Genomic DNA, 15,487 nt, shown 5'->3' with positions numbered 1-15,487 from the left:
GAAACTTGGAAGAGACTTTGAAGTTCCTCAGTAGAATCTGCGAAGAAGCCAGTCAGGTGCTGTACTATCTAACTGTCAAAGATATGGAAACATTTTTAGAGGGCTTTGCCAGTAAGCTGACCAATGACTTCAGTATTTTTTCCTGGAAACACTGGTACTAGTTTGGGTACCCATGACTTTTGATATTTCAAAACCAAGCAGCCTTAGATGAGTATTATCTTTCAGTATACAAACATGTTTATTTTTAAACTGCCTTTTAAGTAAATCACAAAGCCAAGAGCTTAATTTGGGCTACCAAATATGCTGACTTGAGCATTTCTAGGTAAGTGCAAATCAAGACTGAGGTGGAAGTAGAAACTTCAAAATGTAACAAGTATAGGTTTAACTGTACCCTAAACTGTTAGCTCCAAACATTACCCACCTTGCCCAACAGAAGATAACATTATACATAAACATTAGTAAAAAATGTGTTACTTAAGAATTACAAGAATCACCTACGAGCATACTGCCCTGAACTACCACCCTGAATGTGTCTGATTTTGTCTATCCCAGAAGCTAAACAAGATTGGACCTGGTTAGTACTTGGATGGAAGAATTAATTACAAGAATCTGAAAATATCACCATGCTTTTAGAGCATTTCCTCTATAGTAGCTCTTTGAATTTATATATTAAATATCAACTTACTTTTGCTTCCCATTCCATTCCTGCTACTGAAATGCCTAAAAGCAGCACCACAGTAATGGCTCCAATAATTCGGATATCATTGATTTCATCTATCATAAGTATGGAATGTTCCTGAAAATAAAAATACAAATGTAATGTGCAATATAAGTTATTTTAAACTTTTTTAAACATATATAAGAGATATAAGAGCACCTTAAATACAGAAGTTAAGTAAACGCTTATTTAAGGAACAAGTAAATAAAAATCAAACCCACTGCCGTTGATTCCAACTCATAGCAACTGTATCAAAACTGCCCCATCTTCCTCTCTCAGGATGGCTGATGGGCTAGAATTGCCAGCCTTTCAGTAAGCAACCAAGTTCTTTAACCACTGCACCAGCTCAGCTCCTTAATTAATCAGTATAGAAATCTAAAGAAAACTAGGTAAGTACCAATTGTTATTGAGGTATCATTTAAGTATGATAGGTTCAAATACTGATCAAACAAGACCACATTACTGTTATATTTAATGGGTTAAACTAATCAACAGTCAAATAAAAAGAACGATACTAATTGGTTTTGAGAGTTACGATTTTTTTATAGTTACATGGTAGAAGCATATCTTCTATCAACTGTAATTTTCTAATCAAATAATAGCTGGGCATGAATTGTTATTGTTGTGTACACTGAAACAGAACCGAATCACAGCTGACCGCCAAGCTAGTTTACAGTAACTGTAAACTGCACAGGAGAAGACTGTTCATCTTTCTCCCAAAGAGTAGCTGGTGGATTTGAAGCACATGTCTTTGGGTTAGCTTGGTTATGAATTATTACTTTTAAAATAATGTGATAGTCCAAACATAAACTGTAATAAATAATTTCACCTTTTTGTTAATAGAATACTATCCCAAGTTATGACTAATAAAGGTATAGAAAATTATTTGACAAACATCTAAAAATATAAAATGTAATTGTATTCACTTTAATCTTTCATAAAAGTCAACAACAATAAAGGAAACAAATCTGTTTGCATTTCAGATAAATTAGTTTACTAAAAAAACTAGGGAAAAAATACATCTCGATGCAAAAATATTCTGGCCAGCCAAAGTAATTTCCTGTTTCTTTCTATCTGTAGGATCACATTTATTTTCACAAAGCAGTACTCACTCTACTTTGAATAAAAAGAAAAATTCTTGTTCAAATTTAATTTGACATCTTCTGTAGTACTTGAATATTTGGATGATACCTAAAAACTGCTTGCATAAGAAAATAAATTTTAATAAAATAAAAAGCTATCTATTGATTAGATTTTAGGTTCAAAGGTCATTATAGGCTACAACTAATCTCATCATTTATGGATATATGTTCTATTCTGAACTCCAGAGCACTATTATCAACTAGCTTATGGTCATCTCTCTTTGGAATAATCATGTCCTTTAAATCATCCAAGTGCTGCTCTCTTTCTCACAATAAATGCATTGCCTTCCACCAAATGTTCAAAGTAAAAATCTGTTTAAGAAATAAATTTTAATTTTTCTTAAGTTTCCCAAATCTAATTAGTTATCAAGTAGTGGTGTAATTAACAGCTGTTGCTTTTGATTAGCAACTCAACCTTTTAACCACTTAGGCAGGTAGGGCTCCTTCCAATCTTACACGCTAAAAATGGTCACAGTGACCCTCAAAACAGACTCAAACTGCAAACTAGATCTTTCCTTACTTGATCTTGTCACTTTTGATTCAGAGATAATGAAATATTTTGTTTCCTTAATGGATGTGCTCTGACAGCTTAGTGGTAAAATCTGTGCTGCAACCCAGCTGCTCTGGGGGAGAAGAATGGGTAGTTTTCTCCTGTGCGATTTACCCGCTGGAGGATCAGCTATGCGTCACTTCTGACTCTATACAACTACGACAGTACACAACTCCTCTTCTATACCTTCGTCTATCAATCTTCAAAATTTGCCTATTAACGTCTTGACTCTCTCTGTTAACATTTCAACTACCCCACTCCTAAATAGTAAGTGCTTCCCTCTTCTATAAAGAAATGGTTTCCTATATTTAACCTTTCAAATTCCATACTAATTTATTTGACAATGTCATCCACTAAATATCTTTTAAGTACTAATTTCTGCACATCACTGCTTCTCAATCACCTGTGAGAATGAGTACAACATTTCTCTCATTTAAAAAAGATGCTACATGAATAACTCGAAGAAAAAGGAATTACCTTAAGCAACTCCACCACAGTTTCTGCAAATCCAACCACATACATAGCAACAGCAACAGCATTAGCAAAAGCAAAGATCAGGCCAATTGCGCCACCAAATTCTGGTCCTAGACTTCTAGATATTAAATAATATGCTCCTCCTAAAAAGAAAAGAAATATTGAAATCAGGATTTAAAACACCAATCTTCTTTTCAAATGTTCAATTAAAAAGAAGATGCTTACAATAAGCATAGCAGTTAAAAAAATAGGCAAGTGAATTAATGTATTCACAGAAAATACCCAACCCAAACAGAATACTGAACAACTCGTTTTATTAAGTTCTCAATGTCCAGAAAATTTTCCCCATATCTAATACAATATCACTGTGATTTAGAAGTTCTAATGTTCTCCTCAAACTATTATATTAAAACGGGTAACAACTATTCCATTTCCTCTCTATATTAATGAATACCAAGATGATCTCCTAGTGATTTTCTAAGTAACATTTTAAATTCTAATAAAACCTTTGAAATCAGAGTGAGAAACAATATGTTAGTAAATATATAAATATATGTGTATGCTAAATAGGTGCTGGAAGTTGTATAAGACTACATCTGTATGTATACATAGGTATGGTTGTGAATTTTTCTATATACATGTTTGTATGTGCTGTACATGTAATTCATATATAGAGAAAACAGTAGGTACACCAATGAAAATTCTTAAATATAACCAAACCTTGTAGAGCTGAATGAAATATTAGGCTTGAATGCTAAGGACCACAGTCTCAGACAGAGGAGGAGGGAATGCTCTAAACTGGCAATAAATAGCATAAGAGACAGTGTTTTACATACTAATTTGGTTAGTAGCATCTTAAACTCTAGTGGCCATCTAAGACACAACTAAAGATCTTCTCTTGACTGGAGCAAAGGAGAACAAAAGAAACCAAACACTGGAGGAAACAATTTGTCAGAAAGACTAATGAGTCTGTATGACCCACAGCTTCCTCTAGCCTGAGATAAAAAACAAGATGGTTCCTAGCTACCACTATGACATTTCTGACCAGGGATGCAACAGGTAGACCAAGTTAAAATGAGTCAATAATGCATAGCAAAATTCAAATTCATTTAAAAAAATCAGATTATTGATTGGAGACTAAAATAACCCATGAGACTACTTTCTACTAAGTAGAAATGAAGCACCCCCCAGAAGTCTCCTTCCAAATAACAAGGTGAGTCAGAGTAAGAAAGGGAGACCTCCCACTAGCTAAGACTGACAGGAGTGATTTTAACAGTGTCTTCAGTATTTCAGAGATCTTGAGGATAGTGCAGGATAGGACCGGCTTCAGATCTGCTTGTGCAAAGGGTCCCTCTGAGAGTAGTCAAAGTGTCACCTAACAACAACAAAAATAATACTGGGATCTCTGGTAACATATAAAATAGAGTTAAGCTGCTAAACGAAAGACAGCATCTTACTGGTGGTTCAATACCACCAACTGCTTCACAGAAGAATGGCAAGCTCCTTCTGTGTGACTTATAGCTTTGGAGTCAAAGTGGCACCTAACAACAACAACAACAAAATACTAAAAGGGAACTCAGGTGACACAGACTGTAGAGAGTGAAGCTGTTAAGCCAAAGGTAGCATTTCTCTGGTGGTTCACGTTCATCAGTTGCTTTAGTGGAGAAAGATGGACAATCTTCTTCCTGTGTGATTTACAACCTTGGACTACTTACTGAAGGATCAGCTCTAAGTCAGTTTCAAGGCTTAAGGGTTTTTTTTAAAAATAACATACATAATATTCATGAGAAATAATCTTCCTTAGAACAACCAGCAAAAGAGCAGGAACTTTCCAAAACAAAAAATGAGAAAGCAGGAAGGGGCAGGGAATTTGGATAAATGGAAACAGGAATTTACTTTTCTAAATTTTAAGTGTTGATAAATTAAGAGACTGCAGCCCTGCCAATAGCACAGAAGGATTTGTATTTGAATTACTGAATAGTAAACTAATTTGCTATGTAAGTGATCTGTATTTGAATTACTAAACAGTAAACTAATTTGCTATGTAAGCTTTTACCTAAAACATATTTTTGTTGTTATTATTATCATGATTAATTATTATTATTATTATTATTATGTGCTGTCAAGTTGAAACCGACTCATAGTTGGCCCCCAGTATGCCCTCAGAGTCTGTAAACTGCACGGCAGGAGATTATCCCTCTTTCTCTCGTGGGACAGCTGGTGGAACTGTGTGTCTTTGAGTTGGTAATATAACTCCTTACCACTAGGCCACCAGAGTCCCTGTAAACACAGTTAAAATAACAAATCAGTTGTATGATTTCAGTTACTGATATTAGTATGGTAATTTACTGGTATTATGAAAACGAAATAAAAATCTCAAACTACAATAAATAACATATCCTGGTATTGCTAAGATTTCTACATTGTATTCTAATAAATACTATGTTATAATAATAAACTTCATCTTAATAATACTGGAGTTATATGAACTTATATAAACTTCTGTAGATGGTGATGAAATATCTAATTCTTAATACTATAAATGAAATTATCATTAAATAGTTCAATATTTATTTCTACTGATTTCTCAGAATAAATGCAAATGAAACAAAATATCCGATAATTACATAAACTACTGCACATGCATATTTCATCTTGGGATTTCTATAAAGGGTTTAGAATTAATTCCACCTAGTCTCAAATTATTCAACACTAAATCAATCAAAATAAAATTTCTTTAGCTATGCTTTTTACTAATGAATCATCTTAGTAACACATGATCTGTATCACTTGATACTAATCTTTTGATTTTTTTACCCCATGAACATGATTTAAAACTTCCCAGACATCTTTTTGAATAAAATTTCTAAGTGAGTATTATGGCAACTTTGCATGATACAAAGATTTTAGAATCAAGTTTGAAGATATTAAACCATTATTATAAGGAAAACCTCTGGAAAAATACAATTAACAGTTTATATCTAACAGACATGTTTTTAAGCTTATCTAAACTATTTAATTTACTCTTAATATCTCCAAGGGAGAAAGACAAGTATAACGAGGAACTATTCAATGGTATGTTGAATGAAATAGAACATACTATGATTTAGGCACTGTGAAAGCAACATATGAAAACCTATAGGAGCCTACTTCTGGTCATCCTCATGAAGCAGCCACTGATGCAGGAGGTTAGGGGCACTGGGAAAAATGGCAGTAGAATTACTGGTAGTTGTGGTAGAGGCAGTGACTGAAGAAACATGAAGTGAATAGAAAGAATGTGGAAAACATTCTGTCCCCAACTGCTGTTTCATCTACCTACACACACAGAGCAGCATTTGTGCCTACAGCAGAGCTTGAAAGCTATGTCTGGGACCATGTTCTTTGTCTCACTTGTCTTCATCCCTCTTCTGGGCAAGTGTTGTGAAAAGGTGATTTGAAGCCTTTCAAATCATCATGGGAAAATAAACGAAAGGTGAGATGCTTTTTCTTTTAAAACGAAAACCAAAAACAGCTTTACAAGCCTACAGATATATCTGCTGTGAGATGCTGTCCAAATGGCCTGGAAATGACATATACCTGTACCCATATCTTGATTTGATAGATAATAATAATAAATGATTCTCTTTCCTGGTTACTATTTCTTTAGAAAGGTTAACTGAATAAAATCAACCACTTGGTGTTTAAATAGTTTATAAAATTTACAATGTAAAGTATCACCAAAAGTAAATATAAAAACAAGGAATTTATTTGTTAAGATGTGCCATAACGTTTTGACTTTATAAACTTGAGCCTTTCTATTATTAAAAAAAGTGAAAAGGGAAGCAGATTCTATTATTTAGTTAACAATGAGAAGAAACCTTGGAAAGCAAAATATACCTTGTATTTTCAGAACTATTTTTACTGTCTTTTAGATTAACATTCTCTCTTTTCAAGAAAATAAGAGCACAGGAATATAAAAGCAGTTTCTCATATTTACTTTCTATTTTACCTGTCAGGAGAATTATAAAGCTATTCTTCTGCTTTCTTTTTCCTTTCTCCCTTTGGAGACACATGGAGAGGTAGGGGTAAATCTGTGGTAGGGAACCTAAAGAGTATAAACCTTATTTTGCAATCCCTAAACTGACTTGGATCATCTCTATATGACTAGCAATTGAAAGATTACTACAACATTATTTTTATAAAACAGGACTGACATTGGGGTTGGGGGGAGACTGAGAAAGATGGATTAAATAATGTATTACTGCACTGAAAGAGATGAAGGAGAAAACTGTTTAAAAGAGATATGTGATTAGGTATTTTTGTCATGACAGGAGTCCAGAGCGAAGGCTGCATAGTGGATTAGACCTGGGGGGAGGGATTGTAAATCAATGAAAGAATTTTTCTTTTACTTTTCCAAGAGGGTAGTGTACTATGGGGGAGGATTGAGAGGGGAGAAAAGTACAACAATGAATGAATGGAAATCCAAATTTTCATTGAAATTAATAATAAATTTAAAAAAATTCTAACACTAAAAAAAAAATACAAGATTTCCAACTATCCATATTTTACCATATTGGGGCCAAACAAAAAAAGATTTGATACTATATGACTAAGCAGGCAGATTTAATTTATATACAGGCAAAACTTAGAAATGAAGAAGACACAGGCTAAGAGGAAAATGGAGATGTCACAGACAGATTCAATAATCTTTATGTAAATTAGAAAATACACAAATAACAGAAGAGCCTATGAAGAAAAGCAAAAGTTCTCTGTTTTATTCCTTCCCAACTCCAGCTGTTTCCTAAAGACAACTAAGTTTTAAGAACAGATCTTGCAGTGAACTTTCTTTTAAAAATAATTTTAAAAGGCTGTTAGTTGTATTAAGTTGATTTTTAACTTACATACTTCATGTGACAGAGTAGAACTGCTCCATGGGGTTTTCCAGGGAGCAGACCACCAACTCTTCTGCTGAGCAGTTGCTTTTTCAAACTGCAAACATTTTTATGTTAGCAGCTAAACACTTCATTTTTGCCTTTGCTCTACTACTATAAAAGACTGGTGTTTTCACTAATCAAGATAAAATAGGCATGTTATTTACTGTTATCATGTCCATTTTATATATTATTACGCCTTAGGGGATGTCTGTAATTTGCTCAAAATCATGTACACAAAATGTCAAGAACTGGGTTTAAATTCAGGTCTTACTCATAAAATCCTGAAAATACGCCTTTCTATTATCACTGAATGCTTAACAGTGTGAGAAATAAATTTTCAAGTATTAAAAGACATCAACTGGGAAAAAAAAGTTTCATTTCTTTTAAAAATATTGCTCAAGCAAACCAAAAAGCCACTATGAAACACAGAAGCCTCACAGCCATAATTTCGGCTTCATTATTATTATAGATGGCTTTGTGGATATGTTATAAATGGATTTGTGGCCAAAAGAGCCCAAATCAATAACCAAAACCCCAATGAAAGTAATAAAGATCCTAAGAGCACTCGACTGTGCTTATGCAAAACCTATACTTGGACCAAGAAACAGTCCTCTGAACAAAGCAGCGTTCAAAATCAGGAAGGAAGTACGTCAGGGATGCCTCTTGTCTCCACAACTTTTCAATCTATATGCAAAACAGATCATCCTCTAGATGTCTAGATCATAATAAACCAGACTTAACTGTTTGTACTCTTTTTTTAAGTGAGGAAATAATTCTGGTATTTTTATTTATTGTTAGTAATGAATAGTGCTTTCTGTATTGATGAAATTAAATTGTCATTGGTTATAAAACTTCTCTATCCATTGCTAAAGAAAGAGTTCTAAGGTAAAATTCAGTTCTGTAGTTCTTTCCTTTTAGATTACTGTTTTCTTTGAAACTATAACTTTTCTTTTACTACAGTGAAATAATTTAAAGCTTTAGGCAGTTCTGTAACTATTACATTATGAAGTTAAATTTAACCAGCAATTTACTTTTGATTTAGTAAAACACTACTTGTAAAACAAGTAGCTCACATGTGAATCTGGCAGATCGTTATATGTGTGTATTTTGGTGATTACTCAAGTCATTTTTACTGATGAATAATGTTTTCTAGATATACCACATATTTATTCATTTTCCAGTTCAGAGACAGTTGGATTATTTCCAGATTTTGGCTGTTATAAATAAATCCACTATAATCACAGAGGTTTTTATGTGAGTATAGATTTTCATTTTACTCAAATGCCACAGAATAAGGGAGCACTGGTAACATCATCTGTAGGGAGTTGCAATGCTGACCCTGAGGCCATATCCACTGCTGGCTCACCAGCAGGAGAAAGATGGGTAATCTCTTCCTGTGTGATTTACAGCCTGAGAAACGCAGAGGAAAGTTGGCTGTGAGTAGAATTACTGGTTTTAATGGTGGTTGTGTGCTTTACAAGAAATTGCTGTTGCGCTGCAATCCTGAAAGCACATGGTTCAAGGCCATCAGTTGCTCCACAGGAGAAGGATGGGCAATCTCCTGCCATGCAAGTAAATGCTTCTGAAAACCTGCTGGAAGGCCAGCTATGGGTTGGTTCCAACTCTACTGTACAAAACAACAGACATCTAAAATAGATTTATCCACATTAAGATTTCATTTTGCTAAAAATGGGTATAACTCTTATACATATGAGTTAGTTATCTATATACAATACTACTACTCACAATAATGTATCAAAGAAGAGAATGTCAAGATCACTGATTCAGGCAAGCATTTCTATCTCAGAAAAAAGTCAGCTACTATTACTTAGTATTATGCAGGTGTTATTAATAATAATTATTCTTATTTATTATTATATATTATTATATTATATAATTATATTATAGAATATAGTAATATCATGTATAATATAATTATAATTATATTATATATAAAATAACATAATCATATATATTATTACATTATATAATTATATTATTATTAATATAATATTTTAATTAATAATAATATCTAGTATTAATAGGTTGACAGCATTAAACTTCTCAATACAAGGCTACCAATGCTCCCTATGTGTAGATATACCCCTACTCTATCTGCTGCTAAAGCTACGGGTAAACTGTGCAGGCAGAATCCAATGTCCAACCTTGTTTACAGAAAGTGAGAAAGACTTGAAGCAATTACTAAAGAAGATCAAAGACTACAGCCTTCAATATGGGTAACAGCTCAACATTATGAAAACAAAGGACTTCATTTTACTTGACTCACAATCAACAACCACAGTACGGATCAGTCAAGAAATCAAAAGATGTGTTGCATTGGGGAAATCCGTGGTCAAGGACCTCTTTAAGTACTAAAAAGAAAGGATGTCAGACTGAGATGTGCATGATGCAAGCCATGGTGTTTTCAATTGGTTCTTATGCATCTGAATGTTGGACCATAAATACAGAAGACCAAAGAAAAAAAATCAATGCTTGTAAACTGGTGTTGGAGAAGAGTACCAAATATTGCAAAGACTGCCAAAAGAACAAACGAATACATCTCAGAGGAAACAAGTATCTGTTGAATTTTGTCAGGTCAGAGAAAAATAAGGTCTTCAAGAGATGGAGTGACACAGTGACTTCAACAACAAGCTTGAGTATAATGGAGATTGTGATGATACAGAGGATAGAGAAAGGTGATAAACAGGAACTAGGTTCAGATTTGTTCACATGGTTGCTATGAGCAAGAGCTGACTTAACAGCACCTAATAACACATTATTTATTCATGTTAACACAAAGTAATTGTTCAACAATTACCTGTTGTTTGTTAACTGACTGAAATACAATAGGTAAGACTTCATCTTAACACATGAAATACACAGGCTTATAATGCCTCAAGATTTTCTGGACTACGCAATTTTCTGTGCATTATCTTTTTATTTAGGGAGCTTCTGGTGGTGCAGTTTGTACAGAAATGAGCTACTAAATAAAACTCCCTGTCACTGGCAATTTGACTACTACAAGGGAGAAAGATGAGTCCAGTCTCCTCTCATTTCAATTTACAGCCTCTAAAACCAGGTTTTGGAAGCAGAAGTGTGGCATCCACTTCCTAAACAACATGCCTCTGGAAACTCTATGACTAATTACAATCCCATACATGTCAGATTCACAAACTTCTTCACATGCTGTAATTAATGTTGAACAGCTTGAGTGGAGTAGTTTCCACACCAAGATAGACTAAAGGGGTGTAAGGTGACTGGGGAAAGTTCGAGGATGCATTTCCAAAAATAATTTGACATAAGTCCTATGGAACACAACAGCCTAATTTGCGACCAATCCTGTGTTGGCATTGGACCAGGCACCATCTGATTCCACTGTACATGAGCTCACCAGGACCTGGGACCATTTGGCTATGTGACACTTTCTTCCATGTGGAAAATACATCTTCCCATGATATCAAGATAAACCTTGTAAGGCTACTCCAAGTTCATGAAATTGAAACAGCAGAAAAGAGCAGTTCATATGCAAAGAATCAATCTCAAAAAAACAAAGGAAACATAAAACAGTGCAGCTTATTTAGTTTGTAAAGGGTTAGCCATGTCTCCAAAGCCACTAAAATACAAAAAAATGACTGCCTTGTACCAAAGCTTCACACTGAATATGAGGTCATTTCAAGTCAATGACTTATCTTTCTTCTTCTACAGGTTTCATTATTTGAGCAGACTAATGCTTTAAAACTACCAATAGTATGCCAAGCCACAATCCTAGAAAATGCTCATTTCTCTACTTTTGGGTTCACATTCAAACAATTTGGGGTTCACGCCATCATTGGCTTCATGCCCCATTCTCCTTAGGAACAAAAAACTAAACTTGTACAATGTTGTCCAAATGTAAACTACCAGTTTAAGGGTAAAGGCTTGGGAGGGAAAAATAAAATACGGTCTTTCCAGGGAAGATGTAGCTAAAAACCTGTGAATGTGCTCAAGAACTTAAAGCTGCAGCTGCGTAGCAGTAGTTGTCAAGAATGAACTCAAACTGTCTCTGAATGACAGGGATTTCCCCCCCCCCCCGGAAGAACTCCAAGTTGTCCAGAAAGTTCCCTTGAAATATGAGTGTATATGGATTGAAAAAAAAAAAAAGAATAATAAATCAAAAGTCCTCAGCTATGAATTCCTTGCCTATACAGGAATAACATACTGCCTACATGGTTTATTTGGACATGAAATGTTGCTTTGGTTAAGGTAAAAAATCAAAAATATGATGTAAGTTTTCTGATATGGTAATATAAAGTGCCTAAATTTACCTCCTCTTACAAATCCATTAGTAGCTATTGCTGAAGTAGACAATCCAGTGATAGTTGTCACAACAGTAGCCATCATTATTACAAGGACTGAGAGACCTTTAAAGAAAAAAAAAAATTAGAATATTCTTACACCCATTTAAAACTGATGTATCAAGGACTAGTTACTCCTAGAATACTTCATTTTTCTTAACACTTATAAATTACCTTATTTTGCCCTATTATATACAAACCAGGTCAGAACTATGAACACAAAAATAATCTGATATATAGGACAATACAGTTCTAATGGTTGCAATTACCCAAGTTTATAAAGTTGAGCAGCCAGATACACACACAACTATTTTGCTTATTAGTTATTCTCAAATGAGTTAAGTGGTAACTTTATTTACCTATTCCAGCTTGACCCACAATCCATGACAATCTAATAAAGAGCATCACACCCCAAATATTCAACATACACCGGACCTAGAAGGAAAAAATAAGACCCAGTCATATATGAAGAAAAATAAACTGTAATTAGTGATAAATGCTAAATGATAAATGCTAGGGTAACATGAATTTGAGACTATAAAAAATATTTTAAAGCTATCTCCTACATCAACATTTTCTTAAAATGTTTAAAAGAGCTTAATGAGATCTTTAATAAGTTAATCCAAGTAAACCACAGATAAATATTCATGTACGTAGAGAAACATACAGACACATATAAATACACATATACCCATTTATCCACTCATTTACTCCCAGATATCTCAAAAGACAAAAAGAGTAGAAAATGTCATCATTATGAGGTAGCAAAACAACAGAACAAGAAACATATAGGATTATTTGAAGATCTTGGCCCTAAAAGAATTCATGTTCCCTTTTAATCAAGCAAATAGAAGTTTAATTTTCAGATCATGTCTTTATAATATGCTCATTCTAAATAATTTCTGAAGATTTTAAGCATCTATCTATATATACAGATCTGTCAACATAAAACACTGCTTGACAATACTTTTTTTTTAAAAAATCTAAACCGTATGTCTTTATTTTCATGAAGTTCTCTAAAATACTTAAAATCTAAGAATAGACATTTATTATTACCTTGCACTTTATAATTCACCCATATTGATTGGGGAACAAATTACCTCTACAGCTGAGATTTTTTTTTTCTTTCCTACTTATACACAAAATGTCAATACTCTAATTAAATATTTCCAAAGTTCCAGTGAGAAGTCAATTTAACCTGTCTATAGTAATCATTTTCATGTCTATTCAAATACACAAAAACAATTATTTGTATCTTAATCATCTAAATCTGTCTACTGAAATCAGCTTAATCCTTGAGGGGAAAAGCATTTCTTTCTCAATCTGTTGGCTATTAATTTCTAAACACTTCTTTTCAAATGATAATAGGTTACTATGAAGAAAGCAGACACATATTTAAGTTCTAGTCTCTGTTCAGCTTTTTGGTTTAAAAGGGTCTAGCAATTTAAAAACTCTATGCTTATTTCTGAAAACTGGCAATGAGTTTCCAAGAAGTAATGAAACATATTTTAGAGATAGTCATATACAAACTAGTTAAGTGAAGTAAGAGGTTTTTGTATACTGCATTTAATACCAAAAAGAAAAGGAAGTTACAAAGTATTGGACTTCCAAAAATCAGAAAAGATGTTTCAAGAAAAGTTATCTTGAGAACTGAGGATAATATCCAAAGATTCTTGAAATCTAAATCTAAGAATGCTGTAATTCTAAATTTCAATCTAAGTATACTTACTAACACACCCTTGATCCAGCCAAACTTCACAACGCCTTTACTTTCTGCCGCATATGTGACCACAGCCTCTCTGGTTGGAGTACTTTCCTCTCCATTCGCAAAACCATCCTCAAAAGGTTCCTGTGTAAAAAGAGAAATGGAAATTAAGTATAAGAATTACTTTTAAAATGTTCCGAATTAATTTTAAAGTAAGCTTAAATCACCAGTGAAAAAGGCTTCACCTTATTTTGGACAATAAGTTACAAACAAGTGTCTAAGAATAAGGTTTTTTAAAATCCCTTATGTATGCAAAATAGAAATAATCGATAAAATGGAAAACTTTTGTTTTTAAGATTTTTAACAATTAAGTACCACCATTTCAAAAAACTCATTTTACTAGCTTCAGATATTAATAAAAACGTGGCTGCATCTGAAGAACACAGGAAATATTTCCCAAGCATAAGCTAGCTAGGTTCGTTACTCAGGTTATCTTTCGAAATTTAACCTCCTATCTAACCACACTGTGTAACTGACACAAGTTCACATATGAAATTTCGTTCACATATGAAATTTCAGTGCAGCAATATATCACTTTTCTTCCTCACCACTATATAGTATTTTTTCAGTCCATGATAGAAGACTGCTCTGGGTCCTCACGCTTCATCCATAACTCCTCTTTATTATCAATATCATGTTAGTCACCAGCATTCTTAATTCCTTCTTACGTACTTTTTCTCAGATTCACCTTATCATTAGCAAGTCTAGCTGGTTTCTGGTTGAATATTGGCAGAAATCCAGAGGGAATAAGAGGGTATATAAAGATGGGCACTCTCATCCCATGTGATTAACTGCCTCTATGGTATATAAAAACAACAGAAACCTAAAGGTAATCTGTTCTTAAATTCCCCTTGGGGTGAAGAATGAGGTATGGCAGGCCTGAAAGAAAGGAAATCATTTGTGAATCAAGTTTTATTATACAACCCAATTCTCTGAATAAAAAGAAAGCTTATCAGGTTGGAACTGACTTATAGCTGACCATCACTGGGTTTCAGTTCACGCTGCCCAACTCACTTCCTCAGAGGAGTTTGGTGGCCTCAACATCTGATAGCTAGTCATACTTTCTTAATTCTAATTAATGCATATTTTATATGCTTTTTCAACCTTGATTAGTTTTCTGTTAAGTGTCATCAAGTCAATAAACAACAGACCTGAACCTTGGCCTATCCTGCTCGAATCAACTGTAGTAGTCACTGTGTAATCTGCCTCTCTGAGGGTCTTCTTCTCTACCTTTCCTATCATGATGTCTCTTTCCAAGGACATGTTATGTCTGAAGTGAGAAAAAGCTTCATTATCCATGCTCCTTAAGGAGCACTCTAGTTGCCCTTCTTTTAAGACAGATTTTTGGCAGTCCATGGTATATTCAATACTCTTCGCCTATACTACAACTCAAAGACATTGATTCTTCTTCTGCCATCCTTTTTCACTGTCCATATTTAAGATGCATGTGAAGCAAATGAAAAACCAAAACAAACAAAAAACCAACCTCATGGCTTGGATCAAGCATACCTTATTCTTTAAACTGACATTCTTCCTCTTTAAGAATATGGAAAGGTCCCTGACAGAAGATTTCTTCATGTCTTTTGATTTC

General features: G+C 33.7%; 1 protein-coding gene across 2 annotated transcripts in view; it reads right to left on the bottom strand.

The window, feature by feature from the left end:
• The window catches only part of SLC12A2 (solute carrier family 12 (sodium/potassium/chloride transporter), member 2), a 101,858-nt gene that overhangs the window by 62,020 nt on the left and 24,351 nt on the right, over positions 1-15,487 (bottom strand). For both annotated transcript variants that reach the window (XM_006886011.1, XM_006886012.1), the window contains exons 2-6: positions 13,861-13,980; positions 12,491-12,566; positions 12,102-12,197; positions 2,888-3,027; positions 686-796 (exon numbers count right to left, since the gene is read on the bottom strand). In XM_006886011.1, coding sequence (XP_006886073.1) covers positions 686-796; positions 2,888-3,027; positions 12,102-12,197; positions 12,491-12,566; positions 13,861-13,980 — 543 coding nt within the window. The remainder of the gene's footprint in view (positions 1-685; positions 797-2,887; positions 3,028-12,101; positions 12,198-12,490; positions 12,567-13,860; positions 13,981-15,487) is intronic.

Source organism: Elephantulus edwardii, unplaced genomic scaffold (genome assembly GCF_000299155.1).
Source record: "Elephantulus edwardii isolate Elephantulus edwardi_28Jun2011 unplaced genomic scaffold, EleEdw1.0 scaffold00046, whole genome shotgun sequence".
NCBI classification, from domain to species: Eukaryota; Metazoa; Chordata; class Mammalia; order Macroscelidea; family Macroscelididae; genus Elephantulus; species Elephantulus edwardii.
Note: the sequence above shows the minus strand (reverse complement) of the source record. Positions and strands in the feature narration are given on the sequence as shown.